At 38.7% G+C, this 23465-nt stretch overlaps 2 protein-coding genes across 2 annotated transcripts in view; both read left to right on the plus strand.

Moving 5' to 3' along the window:
* The window catches only part of COL24A1 (collagen type XXIV alpha 1 chain), a 119066-nt gene extending 111422 nt beyond the window's left edge, over positions 1–7644 (plus strand). The window contains exons 54-60 of the mRNA XM_063165770.1: positions 2306–2341; positions 2437–2463; positions 2632–2697; positions 3442–3610; positions 4275–4384; positions 5485–5700; positions 6196–7644. Of these exons, the coding sequence (XP_063021840.1) occupies positions 2306–2341; positions 2437–2463; positions 2632–2697; positions 3442–3610; positions 4275–4384; positions 5485–5700; positions 6196–6342 (771 nt within the window). The 3' untranslated portion in view covers positions 6343–7644. The remainder of the gene's footprint in view (positions 1–2305; positions 2342–2436; positions 2464–2631; positions 2698–3441; positions 3611–4274; positions 4385–5484; positions 5701–6195) is intronic.
* Positions 7645–8504: 860 nt separating this feature from the next.
* The window catches only part of ZNHIT6 (zinc finger HIT-type containing 6), a 30341-nt gene continuing 15380 nt past the window's right edge, over positions 8505–23465 (plus strand). The window contains exons 1-8 of the mRNA XM_063165771.1: positions 8505–8589; positions 9750–9815; positions 9900–10006; positions 10091–10176; positions 11384–11487; positions 18331–18399; positions 19178–19258; positions 19735–19815. Of these exons, the coding sequence (XP_063021841.1) occupies positions 8519–8589; positions 9750–9815; positions 9900–10006; positions 10091–10176; positions 11384–11487; positions 18331–18399; positions 19178–19258; positions 19735–19815 (665 nt within the window). The 5' untranslated portion in view covers positions 8505–8518. The remainder of the gene's footprint in view (positions 8590–9749; positions 9816–9899; positions 10007–10090; positions 10177–11383; positions 11488–18330; positions 18400–19177; positions 19259–19734; positions 19816–23465) is intronic.

Below are 23465 nucleotides of genomic sequence, written 5' to 3' on the forward strand. Positions count from 1 at the left end.
GCCTTCCCAGCTGGCATAAAACATTATAGCTCTGTGAAACTCAATTGATTTGCAACAGCTGAGGAACTATGCCAAAATAATGAATGTAATCTGTGTAAACTCGGAACAGTTTTCTAATAATGAATAACAACAATATTGTATGCATATTTAATAATAATAGGATCTCAAAGAAATTTCAAGCTGGGCAATAATCAAACTCAGAGAAGTAATGACAGTTAGTTACTTCACACAGAACCCACAGGGATATCCATACTATTAGTACTACATATGCTAAAATTATTTGTTCTTCTATTTTCTTTTGCCAACATTAATGATTAACATCTTTTAAAAAGAAGTTAATCATTAAATATCTACTTAAAAGATGGCTTCCAGTCCCTTCTATAGGTGTAAGGGGATGAAACATAAATAAATAGGGGCAGGATCTATCAGCTGAAAAGCTCACAATAAATAAATAAATAAATAAATAAGCTCACAATCCATAGGCTTATCTTATTAAGGTCTTCTTGGTGTTAAGTATCAGAAAATCATCTATCTAAACATCCAGAAATTGCTTCCCTTTGGAATTTCCTCTATTCTCCAAAGAACACATACAAGACATGGGTCTTCCCTCAAAGCCATTTGAGGCAACATAGCCATCAACATAGCCTTGCATAGAGCTGGTGCTTGGAATTACAGGATGGCCCCCAGTTTTCCCATCCTTCATGATGCAGCAGCTGAGCCCTGGGCACAGCCAGGGCGGGTGATGTGCAGACATGCTCCAGTTGTGCAGCTGCCACTGTAACCCCAGCAGATGCATTCCCTGGCACCACCGCATGCTCTGACTCAGGACCTAAGCACTGATAAATTTGCAGCCTCAGTGACTTAGGTACATTGCTCCTATCTGGTTTGAGATCCTGTTTTAAAATATGCATGAATTAATATTAGATTGAATCTGGTCTTTTTTTAACCATTTCCAGCTGCCCTTGATTTTGGCAGCTTGAGCACAACCCGAGTTCAGCAGTTGTAGCATGAAGTGACACTCACGCAGACCTTGCTTGCTGTGAAATCTCACAGCAGAAACACTTGTTATTACTTTATCAAGTGATTTACAGCTTAATTCCTATTTGACTAGATCAGTTTCACAACGTTTGTCAGCGTGACCACGTCACATCAGATTATTTCACTTTTGGCAGAGATTTTGTTCTAGCATGACCGTACTGACGTATGAGGGCTTTGTTGGAACAGCTTATTGTGCTCAAGTAATTGGTACAAGCAGCACTGACAAAAGAATGTTCTGCTTAAATTGACTTAGCTGTGTTGAAAGGGTTTTAGTAATTTAAGGTGCAGATCTAGCCCATGCCTTTCATTCCTTCTCTTTTTCTCTTCTTAAGGCACTGCCACCTATTCTTTTCCTTGTGATCATTTGTGCCATTGTTTGTTACAATAGCTCCGAGAAGCTTTGAGTATGTAGAGCTTGAAGAACCTAGCAGAGACACAATTGTCACTGCATATTAATAAATGTCCAGAACCGATTCTAGCTCAATGTGAATAGTTGAATAAATATTTGAAAGAATTATTCAGATAGGTTTATTGTATTGGAAAGGTCCATGTTCAATCCTAAGGCAGCCTAAAACACAGATTTATGTGCACTGTAGGCACTGTAAGCTAGGGAAGAGCAGTTCCTTCTCTTCCACAATCATCCTACACACTAAAATAAGGACATAACTTTTTGAATAAAGAGGAAGTTTGCTATATCACTGTAAAACAATGAACATAACATGTTCTGGCTGAAAATTGACACTGCTGATAAATTAAACTGATAAAAGCCTGGCACATACTCATGGATTAAAATGGATCAGTTAGTTTTTTGCAGTTACTTATAACATTATTTACAATGTTCTTGTGATTATTTACCCCTTCTAGTACTTATCTTCTCAGCATACATATAACATGGGCACAATGTGTAGCACATTATACATTAATACTTTCTATGACCTTTAATGTTCCCTTCATATCAGAAGTAATTGGAGAAACAAGGAACCAGACAACACAGGAATTCCAACTTGAATATTCATATGGTAAATGGTGCAAGGTACTTTAACAGTAGTAACTAAAAATCCACAACTTTATCACAGCTGATATCACACCTTCTTCCTTATACACACTGGGACATGTTTGTAATTTAATAAATACATAAATGTAAAACCAGAGACTTTAATGTATTCTATTGCATTCTATATCCATTTCTTCTAATGTGTAACTATTGCTTTCTATATCCAGTTTTTCTTATCCAGTAACTATTGCTTTCTATATCCATTTCTTCTAGGGGCCTCAGGGATGGCAGGGCCAGCCTGGGCCACCTGTAAGTGCATAAAAAACTCTGCCTGTATTTTTCCATTTTGATTGTACTATATAAAGATGTGAAGCACCTAATATGTGTTTTTTCCCATTTTCCAGGGACCACCTGGACCACCAGGACCAAGGGTAAATTCTGTAACAAGCCTAACCTACCCTAACCAGTGCTTTATTGAAAGGGAAAATAACAGGATCCTCTTCAAACGTACTCCTTGTTCCACTGTTCAAAGAATTTACCACCCGCACTTTTGTATGTTCTTGTTCATCTTTTTATATTCTGAAATACCTGTTTTTTAGAAACAAGTGGATCTCAATGCTGCTGTTCAAGCTTTGTTTGAGTCAAATGCTGCCTTGCAGATGGAGGTATGTATTTAAATGTATTTACATTATCATACAGTGAATGCAATTATAATTTTATTTTTTGAGGACATAGCAGGGTTTCTTTTCAAAGACTTAATTTAAATTAATAATGGATAGCAAGTAATGATAGAATGTAATGAAATGTGCTAGGATTTACAGGATAGAGTTGAAATTAAGAGAAGCAGCAAGACTTCTACCTTTTGTGATGATTGGTAGTAGTGAAAATTTACTATCACACATAGTGGACTGTATCTGCTCAGACACAGATAACAATAGTAGCATTTAGGGTTTGATTTAAAAAAATCAACATATAGGTGTCTGGCTGCATTGGTTGCATGAAAATCCCTTATGTGGGTGAAGCCAAATAAATTTGTATTTATTTTTTAGGTTAAGCTTAAGAGTAAATTTCACTATTTCAAATTTGAAACCTCTAAGTTTACTTTAAAAATGCACCAATTTTTTCCTTTTCTTCCTTGAATCCATATTTTTATGTTATTAGATCATAATGACAAATTTGCATGACCTAAACCTGCCTTAACATCACCATTCTGACAGTTTTAATAAAATGTCCTAATTTGTCTATTGGGATATGTTACCCTTAGCTTGTTTTACATGGCTGATTGCATTAATACAAACACTTGGATTCTGGCTGGCTATTCAATGGCCATTTGACATTTGACTCTTACTGCATATACTGTTGTTGTGACACTTCTTTGTGGTAACACATTTGCTAATGGCCCTTGGCAGAAATACCAGAATACTGAAGTAACTTTGCTAGATCAGAGTACAGAGATATTCAAAACGCTCCACTACCTTAGCAATTTACTGCACAGCATCAAGAACCCTCTTGGCACACGGGATAACCCAGCACGCATCTGCAGGGATCTGCTCCACTGTGAACCCAAAGTGGCTGATGGTAAGTGCCCACTTTCACTCAGGTACCTTTCAAAGGTGCTGCTTCCAAGTGTTGCTTTCTGCATTCAAATTCTGAACTGATCGTTTTAATGCTTTTTTTCTTTTTTATTGTATTCTCTTGCGGTGTGCCTGTCATAAATAGATTTATTTCAGCTTTAAGATAAAATTTCTGAATTTTAAAGGTAGAAGTATGTAGCTATCTAATATACAAATATGAGACAGATAATATCTATTAGCAAATTGATGTATCCAGAAAATTGAAACTGAGTGCAATTTTGTGATTTGAAGTTTTCCAAATATGTATAGCTAATCTTGCAAGATTCTAGATTCCTAATGAAAAAATTGCATACCATACATTATCACTATCAGATACACTGACAGTCATTGTATCTCACAAGTTCCTGAATCAATATTTCAAATAAAAAACCCCTCCTCTTTAAAGCTGTCAGTGTAATTGTAGTCAGAAGTGGTTTATTATGGTAGTTTTTCTCAGTATCTGTTATTAGCATAATTTTAATAGTGAAAACATTTTCATGTTCCTTTCATTTCCTTGTGAAGGTATAGTGATAATATATATAATATTTGCCAAGAAGTGTTAATATTTTAGCAAATTAGTAGTAATTATATTTTGGTTTTATTTTCTGTCTGGAATTATATCCTAATAGGAAAATACTGGATTGACCCAAATATTGGATGTCCTTCTGATGCCATTGAAGTTTTCTGCAACTTCACTGCGGGTGGTCAGACATGTTTAACACCACTGTCTGTGACAAAGGTATGCATTGCTTCTACAGACACTGTGCCTGTGCTTGAACTCTAAACAAATTATTTGCTTAACTCATTAAAAAGAGTTAGATTTCAGGGGGGGGATTTATTGTGCATCTTTGTGGAAGGACTTTATTTATTCTGCTACAGAAGTTACAGATTTTCTGGAGACTCTATATGTTAGTAATTCTCACTGTGTGAGAATCTATCCATGCTGATAGAATTATTTTGTTTTGCTTTATACTTTCTTTTACAAGGCATAAAAATAAGCCCGGAATACTTCTAAGCTACATTAGTATCTCATCACTTAGGATACCTAAGTGTCGAGATGCTGAGGTTGTTACAATAAAAAGAATGAAAGTTATTACTGCTTTCCAACACTTAGGAACTTTTAAATGCCATTAGGGAGGGACCAGTTTTCTGTACAGCATTAGTTCATGCACCTCTTTACATGTAGTTCTTGTATCTCGGGAATAGAAAATGTATGTTTGTGAAGTTCTGTATATACAGTGTAGTCATTGAAGAGCTTCAGAAATACTGTGAAGTTCATGTATGCATTCCTACATTTGGAAGATCACTGAATATGGAATAGTCTTGGAGAAATTCTTCTTGTATAATGAATTACTATATTTTCTGTCTAAAATCAAAGTATACTTATGAACTTTTGCATTTGTAATGGACTATCAGTATTGCCAGAACCTGTAGAATAAGAAGACTAAACAGCAGAGTGATGTGGCTTCAGTTAAAACACTGCTGCTGATAATATCTTTGTTTGAATCACAAAAGCATTTGCTTCGGTTTCCTTATTTAAAAATACTGTTTTCTGACCAGCTGTGTTTCAGCAGTGTTGTAAGCATCAGCAAATGTTTATATTTAAGCTTTGAAAATATCCTATGAAAGCTTCTGTTTATAGTAATGCCTGTAATAGGGCCTAACATCTCCCTGAGGAATGCAGATGGTGCTGTTTGACATTGGCCCCAGTGTATATAAACATGTATACATGCTCCTGTGCCTGAACACCACCCTGCCATGTCCATGGCACTTTGTGCTGCTGAGCCACTCAGCACAGCCCAGCTGTAAGCCTAACAATGCTTTTCTCTCGGAATTCAGCTGGAGTTCGGTGTTGGAAAAGTGCAGATGAACTTCCTTCATTTACTGAGCTCAGAAGCAACCCACAGCATCACAGTCCATTGTCTGAACACACCCATGTGGGGACTGACTGCAGCAGGGGGCCAGAAGACATCAGTTACCTTTAAAGGATGGAATGGTCAAATATTCAAAGCAAATACTCTCCTGGAACCTAAAGTGCTTCTGGATGAATGCATGGTAAATACCTTTCAGCATCACATTATCAAAGGGAGGCAGAGGTACTGTTTAGACATTACTAACCTTCTGCAAATAAGTAATTATTTAGATTCACATCCATTAAAACTTGCTTCTTTACATAGCTCTGCATATGCCAGCCTTTAGATACTGAATTCATCATCTCTTCAAGGGTAAAAGCAATTGCAGTGATACAGGGTGTCTATAGTTGCTGTTTGCATTGTATCTCATGTATCTTGAGTGTGTACAAAGACACTGCAGAGACATCGGCACAGAAATAGGGAGGTCCTCCAGGAAAATTTAGAAACGGTTACCCTCAAAATAAAAATTCAGGCTTCAAAAATGGCATTTGTTAAATTACACAGTTCCTTTAGGAACTGCTGAGAGAGTAAATGTTCTGTGCACTACTTCTCTTTCACTCTGTTAAGCACAATTTTCATTTGTGTTTTGAAGCTCACCTTTTATATGACTCTGATAGGCTTCTCCTGTGTGTTCCAGATTGAAGATGGCAGCTGGCATAAGACTCAGTTCTTTTTTCACACTCAGGACACGAATCAGCTTCCAGTTGTTCAAGTTAATGCACTTCCTCACCTCAAACCAGGCCAGCAGCACTTCATAGAAAGTGGCTCCGTATGCTTCCTGTAAGATTTCTGTCCTAGGTTTCTTGTTGCATCAGCATGGAGTTGCTGCACAGATTGAATACAAAAGTAATGATCCATTGCAGGCAAAATTACTAGGAAACTGAAGAATAATTTCAAATGTTGTTGGTTCAAGAACCTCAGGAAGAAAAAGACTTCCTCCTAAGGAGAAATTACATTGGAAAAGTAAAAGAAAGAAAATACTAAAGCAATTTTCTTAAAAGTATTTAAAAATAAATTTCTTGGTGCTTTCTTGCATAATTTTCTGGAATGGAGTATCTGAACATGGAGTTTTTCAGGACATCAAGTGTTCTTAGCAAGCTTTTTAACAGCACTGCACAAAAACCATCCTGAGGAAAGCTGGAGACGTGTGATACTGAGGAGCAATACCTGCTAGTGCTCCTAAATGTGCAATAGCTTTTGTATGAAAAGTGAATCATGCCACAGTACAATAAGTCTTCTTTTCTTAACCATTGCTTTATTCCAGTCCTTGGTGGACACACACATCTGAACAGATGGCACACTACCTCTTTGTGTTTCCTGTCCACGTTGCCTTGGTGCTCTTCATAACACAGGGTGCTTGTGGCCTTAGCAGAGATTATTTGAGTCCCTTTTTATCTTTCAGACTGTATGTGCTGGTTACATCAGGATATGTTTCTGTTGTGAAGGTACTTATTGTAAACCATTGGTCACATACTTCACATAACTGAAAACATTATTTATGTGGATTTCTTGTTTAAAATATTTTGTGTACTATTTTGGAAATGGTGTATAAGACAGCATATTGTATATGATGCATATAGTCAGAACAGTTTCTGTTACAGCCATTGTGAAAATTGTTGTAAAAAGAACTACCTAAAGTAGTTTTGACTTTTAAATTCTGTATTCAGTTAACATTGCTAATGCCAAAGCCATCTTAAGATGATATATTCTGTATATATTTTGTAACTTCTGAAAAGATCTACAATAGTGTGTCTTCTGAATGGCTACTGTTAAATTATAATCAGCATTTCATCCTCTTAGAAATTCCTTTTTTTTTTTTTGCAAAATTTATTAGATCATTTTGGGCTTTTAAAATTAAGCCTAAAATGTTCAGTGAAGTTGTTTGGGGTTTTTTTTTTTTCTTTGTAAAAAAGAACAGTTTTACCATTAGAAAAAACACTCTTTATATTGATATGCCTCTATCTATTATCAATTCAAAGTGTGCTCAGCAGTACACGGCAAGGTGATACCAGACTGTATTTGAGGAGCCTGGGAGTGTTCAAACAACTTGTCTTCATCTGCAGTAAACCACACCACCAAAGTATAATAAAATAAGCTTCCAAACTATTTCTTTGTCTTTTACTATTCTGTTTCATATTGTATAGTCATTCTTAGAAATGATGAAAATCCTCTAGAAGGGCACTTTCCTTAGGTGGCAGTGTTTCCCTTCCCAAGGGGAAATGCATATGATCTGTGCCACAGAATACTGACAGAGGGACATTATAAAGTAATGTACGTGCACATCCCATCTTACACTTTGTATCAAAGCATCATTTTGGACCACTTTGACAAAAATCTGATAAAACAAAGCACGATTACAGAAGGATAAGAAAATGTCTCACTTTTTGTATTTTCAAGATCAATACACTGACATCGTGATTTGACATTTGCTCTGAGTTTGGCTTTGGAGGTGATGTTTTGGCAAATGTTGGGGGTATTTTCCAAGATTATAATTTTTAAGAAAACGTCTGCTTCATGAATATTTTATTCATCTCATTGCCCTATTTTTGGAAGTTCTTAATTTCAGAAAATATCTCTTTTAAAAGCAAGGAGTTTAAAGTCTTATAACGCTGCTCGGATGCGCATTTCCGCAGCTGAGGCAGAAATGCACATCCCACGCAGACGGCAGGACACGGACAGGTGAGGAGTGAGCCCGGTGTCACCTGGCTGGTCACCGTGCTGGTGTGCGGCGCACAGCGCGGCTCGGCAAGCTCCTCTGGGCTCTGGAAAGCTCCTCTGGGCTCTGGAAAGCCTCCCGGGCTGGAACATCGGTCCCGGAGCCCCGAGGCTCCCCGAGCCCCGCAGGCCCCAGCGCGGCGGGTCCGGCTCGCGGCCCGCCCCGTGCGGCTGCGCTGGGGCTCGCGGCCGCCAGGCGGCGCTGCAGAGGCCGCGCCTGCCCCGTGAGGCCCCGCGGCGCGGCCATGGCGGAGCAGGACCGGCCCCGGGACGTGCCCGGGCGGGCGGCGGGCGGCGGGAAGATGTCCCTGCACAGGTACGGCACGGCGGCGGCAGCGGCCGCACGGGCTTCGGGAGCGCCTTCCGCGGGGCTCGGCGGGCGTGCCCTGCAGCCCCGCGCGGGTGAGGCCCGAGCGAGCTGCGCGCTGCCGCCGCCCGGGGCAGAGCCTCGCCGGAGCGGTGTGGGCAGCGGGCACGGCTGGGATCCCGCAGAGCGGGAAAGGGGAATCCCTGTTCAGAATAACTCCCCGTTTCTGGTTTGCAGTGTTTGAAACCCTTTTTCCCGGTTCTTAGAATGGCTTTGGGCTGCTAATTCACAGGGCTCGTCCGGCGATGGTATTGCGGGGCATGTCCTTCAGGCCCTCACTAGCAGCAAACAGCGAGCACGTGGTGGGGAGAGGAAGAGAAGTGGGTTAGGGCTGGCATTTATCCCCCAGGAGTTGAAAATGGTGCGTTTGTATATTCTCGAAAACTTCATTGTCATTTCTCTTTTCTGCTTGTCAGATTTAAAATAAGAGTGATGATACAGAGACCTTTTTCTTAAGAGTGGGAGAAGCAGCTGTTTTGCTAGCCTAGTTAAAAACATATGTGTAGAGGAATAACATTTTTCACTGATTATTAATTAAATTGATAAATCTCACATATTGTGCCTGAAAGGTTCCCTGACTTTGGAATTTGCCCTGCTGACGGCCAGAAGTTGTTTGGCTGATCGTGTTGTCATGCTTTTTTTGTTCCAGTGAAAAAATGGGATGAATTGTTCAGGGTTTAGTGTGAATCCATGAGACTTATTTTCCGTGTGCCTAAAGCTGGGAGTATTATAAGCCAGCCTGGTATAGTGCACAGTATAGGTGATGCAGAAGGAGAAAAAGCACAGGCCACAAAGCATAAAGGCTGATAAAGGCTTGCTATGTTTCCAGCTCTTCAGTTACCATGTGGGTTTTTTTCTTTCAATCATCTACAGTGTTGTAATGCGTGTGTGTTTGGGGGTACTCCCCATGGCTTGTGTTGTTTTGTCTGCCACCTTTCCTAATCCAGGATATTTGTATTTTCTTTCTCTCCTTTTAAGGTGCACTTAAAATAGCTGTTCACGAAAATGCTGATGGATGGCCTAGTGCCTGGCTTTTGAGCAGGCACTTCCATAGCCCAGTAAGGTGCAAAAATGCTCCCTTATTGAGAAGTGTTTTTTACTTCTTTCAGGTGTGAAACCTGTAGCAAAGAAGAAGCCAAGTACAGATGTCCACGATGCATGAAATATTCGTGCAGGTATCTGTTATCTCAACTAAATAGTTTTGATTATTTCCGCATTCACGTGCTGAACATGTTAATTCCTTTTTTTTGTCATTTCAGCCTGTTGTGTGTAAAGAAACATAAGCTTGCACTGAGCTGTAACGGAGTCAGGAATAAAACAGCGTTTGTCTCTGTAAATGAATTTACTGACTTGAACCTTCTGAGTGGTAAGAACATATTGTGTGTGTTCTAAAACTCCCTGGTTTTACTAGGCTGGCACTACATTTTTTTTTGTTCCATTTAACCTTCAGATTATCGTTTCCTGGAAGATGTGGGAAGGACAGCTGATGCTGCTGCTCGACATTGTATCGTGCATAGTCCAGCAACAAAAAGACTCGTGAGTTTTTGATTCTCCTTTTGCTCTGTTGGAATTAGGGTTGGCTGCCTTTGAATTCCCACTGAGGTAGTCCCAGTCCAGATTCCAGAGCTGGTACCTCTCTTATGAAGGTATGAATGACCCTGAATTTTAGAGCCAGAAATCAAAAGAAGTCTCTAGGTTTATGCAGCAATGGTATTGATGCCTACATCCATCATGTCAGTGATCCAGAAAAGATCACTGACATTTTTTAAAATTTATGTGTGACCACTGTTGCTGTTAGATGATAGATGTGTGTTAAGAAAGTCTGAATTTTTGCTTCCTTACATCTCCACAACTTTTGAATTTTTAAGTACACACTTTCCAGGTAAACAATGGATTTAATAATTGCCTAAAAATTGTTATGTGGTTCCTTATATATACCAAATGAAGACAGCTAGAGCTCTTCAAAGTCTGAGTCTAAGCAAGAGTGACATAAAAGATAGCCTTCTAAGGGAGAAGAGGTTTTTGCTGAAGCACTTTCAGCAACTAAAAACAATGAACAAAAAGCCAAAACCCAAAAAAGCCCAACCAACTCTACTCCAAAATATTTTGACTCATTAAATCACAAAAAGGCATCAAGGCCCTTTTGTTTTCTAGTCTTTTGAAGATACCTTGAAATATAGCCCTACACTCAGGACTCACATTGATGGCAGAATAAATTCAGAAGAGTCCAGCTTCCTCTCTGGCTGGAGTCATATTCTCTTTGTGTGTGTATTGGGCACTGTGATGTCCTGGAAATGTGTGCTGAAGGTGGGGAAATGCTGCACGGGTGCCAGTTTGAGGGGTGTGGTACTGGGCACGTTAATGGGATGATGCCATTAGTGGTGCCTTCAAATCAGAATTTGGCAGTGGCTGGGATGGTGCTTGTGTGTCCATTGTGCCAGGTTTGTAATCCAGAAAGCATCCTTGAGGTGGTATTACACCCACTGTGGCTTTCATGGTATGCTGAAGAACTTCTGCTATGAGGAGGACATGTTCTTTTTTAATAGTAAAGAAACTTACAGAAATGTTTCAGAGAGTTTCTAGGCAGAGTTAATTTTTTTCATTTGGGATTTTTTTTAAAAATTTAGAGTATTTCATTAAATATGGCCTTTTCTGTAATATTCTCATAATTCCTGTCAGCTTTTTATTGTTTAATTTTCAAGGGTTTATATATTCAAATTTTTTTAATGTTTTTTTTTTCCAGTTATACTTCTTGAGGAACAAAGCTCGAGGGTGTAATATTGAGCTAAAAACACTGCCTGTTGGATTCACAAAAAGAAGAGAAAATTCTACCACCTTCAATTCCATGTGAGTCTTCAGCTGGTTACAGTCAGCAGTATGTAATAAGCATATAATGATGAGAATTTGACTTCACACCAATATGCTTGCTTTGAAATCTGTTAGCTGCACCTTGTTTTGCAAAAGCTGTTGAATATTTCATGCTTTGTTTTCATTTTCTTTAGGTTCTTTGAGCTTGCTTTAACAGCTTACATGATTCATGCTTTATTTTGAAAATGCTAACACCTGGGTAACGGAACAAAGAATCAGTGCTGTTGTGATTTTTTCTTTTAATTAACACTTGGGCTTTTTGCTGGAAAAAGAAAATGCTTCTTTGGAGATTTTGTGATAGAGGATTGATTGATGTAGAAAGCTTGCACAAATCCCTGTCTGTGAAAAGGCTGACTTAAATGTGAAGAGGTGCTTCAGTAGCCAAGTTGCATTCTGTGATGGGAGTTGCTGTGCTGGGGAAGGGAAATGTTTGATACAGCACAGCTTAGAAAGACAAGTGCAGACAGATACAAATTCAGGAAGAAGGCAAAGGAAAATTTAAATATTTCTTCCTTAATCCATGCTGTGATTTTTCTCTAATATACAGAGATTGTATTTTAAAGTGTTTTCACAGTGAAAATACTTTGAATATTTTCACAGTGAAAATGAAAGAAATTACAAAGTATTTCATTGTGACACGAATCAGGTCTGCAGTTCAGCTCAGTAGTATACTGGGGTCAAATAAAAATGCCTTCTCAGCATCTCACAGCAGTGACAGCCTTGATGGCTCATATGCCCATGATGGCTCCTTTACTTGTTTTGTTCCTGGTCTCAGTTTTGGTGGCCATTCATGTTTTCAGGATGTGTTTTCCCTCTGTTCTGGGAGCTGTGCACTCCACGGTGCTGGTCTCTGGGTGGCCACCAGAGGTCTGTCTCTGACAGTAATAACCCACCTGGAAACTGCTCAACACACCCACCTGGGGTCATTGAGGCTGCTCTAGGGAAAAACACAGGCAGGTTTGGTTTTGTAGATTTTAGCAAAACGTTAGGCATCAAATAGATGTAGAAGTGTAACCTTTTAAAGTTAAAAGTTTTACCAGTTCTGTTAGAGAAAACCCAGACTGTGGGTGTCATAGGACTTCATGACACTCATAACATTTTGTTGAATATCACATTGAAATGAGGTCAAGCTGTGCAAATAGTCATATATTCATTATATGAGCTTAGCACCTGACAGTGCTCAGGGTCTGGTGTGTCCCTCTCCTCCCCTTCTCGTGCTGTTTGTCAGTGAAGATTTGTAGACAGATTGCTCCAGAGGGTGGAGGCTGGAAGCTGCTCAGCATGTGTGCGTGGAAAACTGAGAACAGCTTCTCCCATGTCCTCCTGACACTCTCCCTGCGAGCCAAGCTCTTGGGCAGTACAAGGCAGGAGTGAGAGCAGTCCAGAGCTAGGAAGTACAAGATGTATTCTTGTGTCATCCCCTGCCTGTGCCAGCACTGGAGGACACATCTGTGTTGTTTTGAAGTGTTAGCCAGACTCTTCACTTCCTGGATTCCATGAGTTTGTTTGCAAAATCCCATGTTGTGGAAGCATACGTGCCAATGCTGGGCAACACATGGGTTAGACTGATGTGTTGAATATCTAGGTAATGGAGGGTCATTAGAAAGTAGTGTCTGAGTCCAGAGGGTGAACTCATGGTGCATCTGACTTCTTATTCATAAATTATTTTCAAAGTGCTGCTTCATACTACATTTCCTGTGGTGCCCTTAATTTCAATGCAGCTGAGAGTTGCCCACTGGATACATTCTTCCATGGAGCTGATGGGGTGAATTGCTGGGATAGGGGGCCTCAGGGAGAAGGGTGAAAGGTGAGGCCAGGCTGAAACCAAGGGCAGGAGCACCAACTGGGAAGCTCCAGGCAGCAGGTCAAACAGGAAGAGGGGAATGAGCTTGCAAGGCCATGGCTCCTGTTCCCTGGCAGGAGGTGATGTAGTGAGACACTGAAATGGGGCAGTGCAGTTCCCTGAGCCCTGCAGCTTGTGCTGCCCTACTCCAGCCCTTCCTGCTGCTTGCACTGTCATAGGCATCTCCAGCCAGCTTCCTCCACACTCCACAGCATAGATCTCCCAGACCAAATCCTTTTTGCCTCTCCTCCCCACCAAGAGGGGCCAGAGGTCTACAGACCTCTCTTGTAGCAGGCATGCCTGCAGCCTGGGAGCATTTGGTCAGAGGGGTATATGTGGGAGGAGAAGGAGGAGGAAGTTCTTACATTAACTCACCTCTTCAATGTAATTGTGAGAAAAAAATACAGCGTGGAGATTTGGGACTAACATAATTTAAAAGATCATTATTGTTACACTTTGAGGTACACCTGGAAGTTCTAAAATGTCAGCTCTAATCCTTAGCTAGGTAGAGATAATTACAATTATTATTTGAAGTGTTGATTTTGAGAATATAGCAAGGTGTTTTCTGAGCTTAATATAATATAATTTTTGACTTAATATAACACTGCTGGAGCTGTTAGACTTGAATTTAGTTGTTATTCAGTACACAGGTTTGCTTGCCTTCTTGGACCCATGAAGAAGAAAATTAAGTTGCTAAAGGAAGTCAGTGTTATCCAAACCTATACGAGCTGAATGCCCAGTACTTCAGTTAAACTTCAGTGCATTCTGACAGTACTAGGTGTTGTCAGATGGAAGGATAACTGGTCTGTCATCAAACTTCATGTCCTTTGAATCACTTTAATGAATTCAAAATGAAAGAGACGGAAATACTACAGTATTTGCTCTTTGACGTAAGATATCCTGTATACTAATATTTTAAGAATACTAGTTGCTAAACTGAAACAGAATCATCAGTGAATCATTGTCTTTGACAGGCTGCCAGTGAAATACTTCTGTAGAGCCAGAACTGCTGTTGATATCTTAAGATGTAATGAATTTGGAATTTTTGTCAATATTTTAGTTTGCATATATATAAACACACATTTCAAAACACCTTCTAAACATGTTTAAAACAGTTCTACTGCATTCTAGACAAAACTGAGAGGAAATGCTCAGAGGAAGCCTAGATAAGAAAATTAAGCTTTATGAGATATTAATATATTTTTAAAGAAATGCATAGATATTAGACACTTCTAGAAATCTGCCAAGGCACTTAACAAGTATGTCCAAGTCCAGAATCCTTTTTAGATCAGTCCTTTAATTCCCAGCAGCTGTACTGTCTACAATCACAGTTTTTTGAGCATCTTCTTAGGTACTGCTGTAACTGTAAAGGTGGTGCAAATGTTTGCAGTTGTTCTGAGAGCCAGCTGGAGGAGACAGCCCCCTTGTATATACTGCTGCTGTCTTTGTAACATCAGAAGTAAAAATGTTTCCATTGTTGCTGGGAAAATTTTTTAAATCGTCTATATGTAGTTCTGGGGGAACTACAGTTGATGACAAAGGAAGTTTTAGGAGAAATGAAAGGTAGATTGTCACTTTTTGTAAAACTGTAGTTGTGAAACAGCCTGTGCAGTTCTGAATGTATTTTGCATCTACAACTCATGCAGGGAGAGAGGTGCTTGGCTCCCCTTTTCCCTCTGATCCATTTCCATGCTTCTGAAGTAGCCAAACTACAAGATGAAACCAAGCAGGGCAGGGATGGACTATGATGCTGCTTGTACTGACATCACTGATGTGCCTGTGCTTCACCCAGATCTTTGGTAATTCTAAAGTCAGTGCCTTGGTATCCAAAAAACCAGGGCACTGTTGGAGGGGCACTCCATGGCAGCAGAGTGGCATGGAATGCTTCATGGAGTGAGCTGTTACTCAAATGCAGATTCCTTACTCAATTGGGCATTTTCATTTAGAAAATGAGCATACTACATGTCTGTTGTATTTGAAGGAAGTGCTGCCCCAGTGAGCCATAATGGAAAATGAAGTCAGTGAGATCTGAAGCCAGGATATCTAACTTTGATCAGAACTTGTTGTGAAGCAGCCTTGATAGCATCTACAGCTGACATCAAGTTCTCTGGGCACACATCAGTGATGGTGAGGGAGGCTTCACGTCAATAACAGGCACCCAGCAGATTGTTTTTCAAGACTTCATTATATAGTGAAGAGAGTGAGGCTATTCCTGTTCCAAGCTTCTTTTTTTCTTCCTGCTTCTATCCTGTTCTTAAACTGTCTTACCTCTTTCTGCTTGCCATTTACTTCCAGGTTCTTCCAAAAAGTGCTTTGAAGAGAGGCTAAGACATTAATTGCCAGTTTGCTGAGAAAAAAATCAACATTTCTGTTTTATCAAAGTGAAATTTTTTTATGAGAAATGAGCTTTTTAAACTTCAGCTTCCCTGATTCACAGCACTTTCTGTGCCCTATTCCATAGACAGGATTATGCCTGGAAGGGGGAGGGAGGGCGGAAGTCTGAGAAGAACCCTCTAAGCTGATTTTCCAGCTGCAGTGATGAGCTGAGTCTGCCTCAGTGAGCCCACAGGGAATCGGCCTTGCATGTGAATGAGGTTGTGCTGTGTGACAGCCATTTACAGATTCATGTAGAGGGTTCCTAGCAACAGGTAGCAGAGAGCTAGAAGTTCTTTTTGGAGTATTTCTTTCTCAAGTGCCTGTGTTAGAGACAGTCCCATACATACATGTTTCTGTGAGCTGTGTCATGGTTTGTCTCTCTCATGCTTTGGCTGTCTTGATTTAAAGATCAAATTGTCACAGAAAGGGTCGCTTAGAATAGATGAACATGGCCTGTTGGAAAAAATTGTGGAAGATGGTGAGTTAAATGAAAACATGCTACCAAGACTCATGTTAGTTAATAACATAGAACAAAACCCTCATCTGAACAGTCCTTAGAAACATTTTGATGTATGCCCATCATAATCATTTCTTTCAGCTAATGTTGGTGGCCCTATTTCTGTGTCTAAAGCTTACTAACTTACTAGTCTCCCTGGGAAAGTGCTTTGAAATAACACCAGTCCATGTTAAATGGCAGATAGTAACATGTTTGAGAGGAGTCACAAGCTTGTTAATCTCAAGGGAACTGAAGTGGTTACATAACTTTATGGATATTCCAGTTTACTCTGTGTGTATGGTAACATTGGTGCTTCCTTCAGCTGTCAAGATAAGAATTGCAAAACCTTGTTTTACTTACCTTGTAAAAAACTCCCAAAATTCCACTCAGTGGCTTTGAGTTATTTCAAAACATTTTGCAGTTTGGCAATTTAAGACTGTCATACCAATATGCAAAAGAGCATAAAATTCATGGGCCCAAATACTATGTCACCTTCTGGTTATATATATGCTATATGATTAATAATGTTTTCTGTATTACCCTCCAGCTCTGGCTGTACAGTTTTCTTACCTCTCCCAGACCTGATGTTCTCTACTTCCACATTCTCATTCTCTAACAAACATGAGCAGAAAGAAGGGAGGAATCACAAGGCATGCTGCACAACTCTGCTGAGGCACATATTGTTTTGGGGACCTGGACTTCATCAATTTGTTTTATTCTAATTATTACTTTATTGGAGCTGGGGGTTCCTGCTTGCTCTTTTTTTGGTAAATATTAATACATCTGAATTTACTTATACTCCAGAAAGTGTAGTTCAGTTGTAAAGCTCACTTTTCTCCTAGAAACAACTAGGTAAGAGAATTACTTATTTGATAAGCTCACTTTATAAAAAGGGCTTGCATTTAAAAATTGATATCAGAGTTGATTGATTTTAGCAGCTAAATTTACTGTTTTGCTAGTGGATGCACATACACTTCTCTCTGCAGCCAGCTAGAACCTGCTGGATAATGTTTCATTTGCCTGATAAACAAATTAATCAACATGTTGGAACAACACTGTGTTTGCTTTTTATTGTAGACCAGAATCTTTGCATAACTGAAGGTGATTATTCTGGATGCAATGATTCATCATAATAATGTTTTAAGAAGTAGTTAAAAAAAAGACACCATTAGATATCCCTGTGCCTCACAGGTGTTTGTGCTCCAATTTCTAAATCTTTACTGTTTGTCATGAGTGTGAATTTCAGAACCAGAGTAAAAGGCCAGGTACCTACCTTTTAGATTAGGGAATCTTTTTCCCTAAGCTTTCTCTTATGGAATTCTTTCAGAAAAGTTTCTGCAGACTTTCTGCAAGTGAGCAAAAAGGCAAATAGAGACTGCCTGATGTAGCAAAATTCTCTAGAAATACTGCCTAAAATGATGCTGCTCTTGAGCTATACTTCAGTAGCTTCTGTTCTCAGGTATTACTTATGCTAGCTGGAGAGGGAAGATGGTCTTAAAAATAGCAACTGACATACAGAAGAAAGGAATGTGACATCACTTTGTCTCTACCAGAAGTTTTACAATCTTTCTGTAAAATGTTTGTTCTTTCTAACTTCTCTTATCCATGTTATGCCAGAAGGCAGCTTCCTTCCCTGGCCATGGCACCTTTTCTATTGAGGCCATCATTGCTGGAAGAGGTTGAGCCCCCTGTGTTCTGTAGGACCCAGCCTCACCTGGGACTCTGGCTGTTATTGTTGCACAGGTTTGGTAATCTGTCCTGGGTGATAGGCCAAAAAGCAGTTTCCTTTTCTGAAATTAAAGGGCAGCTGGACTCACTTTTAAAATGTGAAATACTGTTGATCAGTTAATTGGTGATATCTTAATATATTTGTAAGGAAGAGATTTTCATTCCATGAGGATTTGAAATTTAGCAGGATGTGGGAGCATTACATCTTTCAAAGGACATCTCAGCTTCTCTGCATGCCCTTTATACTCTTTAAAGCCATTCAAAATCTTAACTGTGTATTTTCTTCTGCACCTATGCTGTAGGTTACCAAGCTTTATCAAAGAAAAAAAATTGTTGTTACCAACTAAGACTAAGAATATGCATTTCTTTTTGTTTTCAGGGAGAACAAGTTCTACTGGCATTTGAAGCTCATATTTCCTCACTGTCATGCTGAATACACTTTAAAAGGGTACAGAGCTTTAAAAAATATTTTTATAAAGTTTCAATTAATCTGCTGAAGTTGAACTGCAAAATATTTTAATCAGTTCTTACCGAGTTCTGTTATACAGGGTAAACTCAGGTATTGATTTTAGTCTTAAATAAAGGAGCATTTCAATCTAAAAAGTATTGAAAGTTGTGTAGTCCTTTTCTCTGTGAAAGCTAGCAGACTTTCCAAATCAGGCATAATGTTTGTTAGTCCTTTTCTCTATGTAAATAGAGAGTTTGTATATTCATAATAGTAGTGCCTCTACACCTGACATACTCTCTTCTCATGGAGCAGATGTTCAGCACAATTTGCCACCCTCACCTGCACTCTGGAACTGACCTTCATACAGGGTGAAATGGTTGCATTGCTTGCTTTGTAGGAAAGTCCACAAACACATTTTGAAAAGGCAAAAAATAAAGAAGCTTTTATTGACAAATGTTTCTCCTATTTTCCTAGCCTGAAGGGAGATGAGAATTATGTGTTGCCTGCTCCTAGGGCTGCAGGAACAGCATGTTTCTTTTGCAGAGTTAGAAACTGGAGATATGCATCTGTTTACTCCTCATACGTGCCTGTGAAATCCCAGTGCTGAAACTGAGATAAAGCTGCCCATATCTGTGCAGTATTGATCCACACTTAGGATCCTCCCATGAACTACTCAGCTGTGCCACTGTAGCATGCCAATCTACAGGTGACTCACAATAGATATTTGTGTACATGATGAAGGATGTCTCACATGCTTGATTTTTATCTTTGCTGAAAGGGTGCCTGACGATAAAACACTTGCTGATATCCTCAAGCCATACATTGATCCAGTGGAGTCAGATCCTGTAGTTTGTCAAAGGTGGGTATTGAATAACTTTCCTGCCTAGTTGATCTAATGCACTAATAAAAGGGAATGGTTCTGATTACATGGCTTAAATTAGCTGCACTATCAGCTTGCAGAGCTGAGTTCCCAGTCAGCAGTACATCTTTAATTCCTGTGACAAAAACCATCCAAACATTCACCAACCAACCCTGGGGTCCAGCCACCAAATTTAAACCAACAAAAAATTTACAAGTTGACTCATGGCATAAAGACCAAATAAAGCAACTGTAATTCTGAAAAATATAACCATAATTGACTTTAGTGGAGGTGACAGTAAACCTTCAGAATAATTAGAAAAAGATGCTAATAATTATAACCCTCATTTATAGAAAACACCTAGTATTTGACAAATCATTAATGAAAAAAGACATCATTTTGGCATCTCTTATGAATGACAGGAAGAAAAGTCATTGTACATAATTTCTGCATCTTTGCTGCTTTCTTTTTTTCAGATTAAAAATCTATACAGCATCTCCTCAATCAGATGTACGAATTTTAATGAAAATAGAAAACAGGAGCCGAAACTCTGTCAGGTAAGGTGGTTCTTCAGTTTATGTGCTTACTAATTAAAAATAACAAGAAGATTTAACACATTTCTTAGTCTGTAATAATCTCCAGTATTACAATTGGGGATTACATAATCTCATGGATTAAATTTAAGTGAGTTATAGAAATGATTTGGCAAAAATGCTAATTCTTTGTCTTTTATAATGTCAGCATTGACATTTCAGTGCAATTATTGAGTGAGTGTGCCTGTACCTAAACTGCTTCAGCTGCAGTCCATGTCCATGTAACAGAGCACAGGTCTGTGTTAAAATGCTGAATAATTGTATTGACCCAGAGAAATGCATACATCCATTTCTTTCTGGAAGTTCTGCTGTGGGTATGTTAACCTCCCAGAGGGAGGGAGGGAGTTGAAGTGATAGCCAAGGAGACTTATCTGTTTAAATTATGCAAAAATTATGCATTTATCACAATCCAGTCACTGCATTTGAAATTACACATTTTTCTCAAAGTTACTTGCCCATCACTCTTCATGTTACCATATTTCTGGGTGTGGGCTTTTATGTCTTCAGAATTCAGACTTGTGCAGAATTGTTTTCTTTGTTTTCAGAACAGACAATAATCTTGAACTTCAAAATTAAGCTTCAAAGAAATATTTTTTGCTAGTATAAATACCATTCTGAACACTCCACCCTGTTGTCATTGTTGCTGAAAAGGATATGGAGCAGCTTAGTAGCATAATTTACTGTGGTTCACCAGTGATTCCTAGTTAGGCATCTGAAATTACATTTTTGTCTTCAAATGTAACAAATGTAAATAACATGCTTCCCTAAAATATGATACATTATTTCTAAGGGGGAAATAAGGATATATTGTAAGATTTTTAGCTGTAACTTAGCTTCCAGTTTATGCTGGGGATTTTTCCTAGTAATATTAAAAAATGAAAAATGTACTTTTCAAAAATGTAATGTGCTTTTCAATTCAAATTCAAATGCAAACTCTTAATGATTTTGATTGATTTTTTTCTCTTTGCAATCATTATTTGATATATGGTTGTAATGTTTGCCATCAGAATCACCAGCTAGAAACCTGTTGTTTTTAAGTGAATTTAAAGATACAGAGCCCTGATTCTTATATGAGGTTGATAATGGGGTTGTAGTAATTGGTCTTTTCCCACTTAGTGAATGTAAAGTTTAATGTACAGGAAAACAAGCAGAAGGTTAAAATAGAAGTGTATCTTGTCTTGAGACCTGCAGTTCCTCACTTGGAAATTTTGTGAATCTCTTCATATAAGTTTGTGGTGCAGGCCCAGCTGGGGCAGTGCAGACAGGTCAAGAAAACAGCATACTGAAAAAAAATTCCTCCTGTGAAAGGAAGGAACAAAGTTTGTTTGAAATGGGACTGCTATGTCAGCATAAAGTCACTCTGTCAACATAAGCTGTGTCTGTGGCAGCAGGCACTCAGAGCACTTGTTGTGACAACAGCTCTAGGAGGGAATGCAGATTTTTGCTGTAGGTGCATTACAGATAAGTAAGAGAGAATTTGTTTTGATTTTTTGTCCTTTTGGTTCCTCATCCCTAAGTTAATTGGAGAGTGTTGGCTTGTACTCTATGAATAAATAGCTGGAATTGCAGTGAAAGCACTTGTGATTGAAACATGAGCAGCTTGCTGCTTAGTGGTCTTCCCTATGGATCAAAAACTGAGCGGAGACAGAGCTCCCTCACCTTTCTTTATGTTTCTTTAACAGTGGGAAGTGTTAACTGCTGGTTTGTATAGCCCTGAGTGCCACTGTCAGCTCAGTGTAATTTCTCAGCCTGTGCCTCCTCATTCTGTGTGGTTTTAGGCTGTATATTCCTGTGTGGTAAAATGCTCGGCCATCATTTTGGGGGCAGACTGAAGGAGTGGGATTAGTGTAGGCTACTGATACATATAAGTCATGAATGTTTGTTATCTACAACTCCTGTGCCCACCAGAAAAATTTCTTCTCCACAAGCTGATAGAAGATAGAAAAGTTGAAAACATATAACATATGTTGTTAAGTTCAATGTTGGTTTTAGGCTTAGCAGAACCTTCTGGAAAAAAATCCTTTTCATAGTTAGAATTTTGTATTATTGAGGCAGAGCAGTGGTGTTTCAGAGAGTATCTAAACAGGATTATAAAATGTTAGTCTTCTAGTTTTAAGATAAGTATGTTACAGAAGGATTTTAGTATTTCCTGCACTTGTTTATGAAACAGGAGTTAGTGGTTTAGTTTTGGCTGTTTTCTGTGTTTCACAGCAAATCATCCTTGTAGTTTGAAGATCCTCTGTAGAATGCTTTAAATTTTTGAGGTTTTGTTTTTTTCCTTCTCCAAATATATAAATTAGCCATGAATTACTGATTTCTGCTTTCTCACAGGAGTTCTGTGGAACTTCAGAAAGCCACTGGTGTGTAGATATCATGGATGGCTGCCAAACACAGTCCTTGCTTTCTTCTTGCTATGTCTTTTACTGTCAGTGGTGACAGTTCTTACAGAACTTTATGATAAGTTCTTATTTCTGTCTTCTCTAAAACCAGCTTGTAAGAATTGCTTTCAGTATGAATTGGCAGCACTCCACAGTTAATTGGGGTAACCTAAAGCATGATTTCTCCTCTTGTCTTCTCAGTTTTAACTGTCATTTCATGCTCTGTAACTTTTAGTTACATTTGCTTTATCTTCTCATTTGCTACACTTAGTTCTTGAGGAATCTTGCAAAGGAGATTTTCAAAAAACAAGCATTACATAACTCTCTTCTTCGTTTAAAACCTTTTGTTTTTAAATGAAATTTGGAAAAAATCTGCCTTTGAATGGGTCAGAATAGTTTTCCATTTGGGTACTGCTTGCTTCGATCACCTGTTGTGCAATATTTAGTTAGTGTTGGTGTCCATTCTCTCCTTGGCTGTAACTACTCCAAGGAAGGTTTAACTTCTCCCTTTGGATTATTTTTATAGTCTACATTCTTTCATAAAGTAGTATTTTCTTTCTTCTGGATAAATTAGTGTCCTGGCTGTCTTCAGACCTTTATTTGGATGCCTTCAAAGTGACTTCATGTGGTAAGAGTATTGCTTTTTCCAGTAAGGAAAGGAAAGGTGAAACAGCCAAATTACACAGTGTGGTTTGGGAAATACACCTTCTCATTTTCCTGAGAATATCCTTATCAGGTTTTGTGTAACAAAAAAAACTAAACCAAAACAGCAAACAGCCCTTCCAAAATCAAAAAGATTATTGGTCTTTTTCATTAGTAAGTTAAGTTGTTTTGTAGCTGCAGATACTTGATGAGAAATTAATTTACTCAGCCTTATCATGTAAGATGATCCTGTTTCTCTAAGAAAAATAACTGCTACTTAAACTTAATTTACAGTAGATACTTTCAGAGACAATTAAATAAATCTAAATGAGGTTAAATCACAAAAATTGAATATCTTTTATTGGGTTCAGTAACATCTTGCACGAATCTTGTTTAGATAGTTGACGCTTTAATCACATATATAGGATTTAATAGAATTGAAAAATAATTCTTAAACATCAATGTTGGTTCTTCTATGTAGTAATATTCTTTCTTAGCCTATTCAGAGTACCATGTGAGCATTGCTTCAGAATAAGTTGTTGCAGAAAACTTTGTGGTGATTTGAAGGTCAGAGTATGCACTGGCAGAATATTT

The sequence above is a fragment of the Melospiza melodia genome, chromosome 11, assembly GCF_035770615.1.
Source record: "Melospiza melodia melodia isolate bMelMel2 chromosome 11, bMelMel2.pri, whole genome shotgun sequence".
NCBI classification, from domain to species: domain Eukaryota; kingdom Metazoa; phylum Chordata; class Aves; order Passeriformes; family Passerellidae; genus Melospiza; species Melospiza melodia.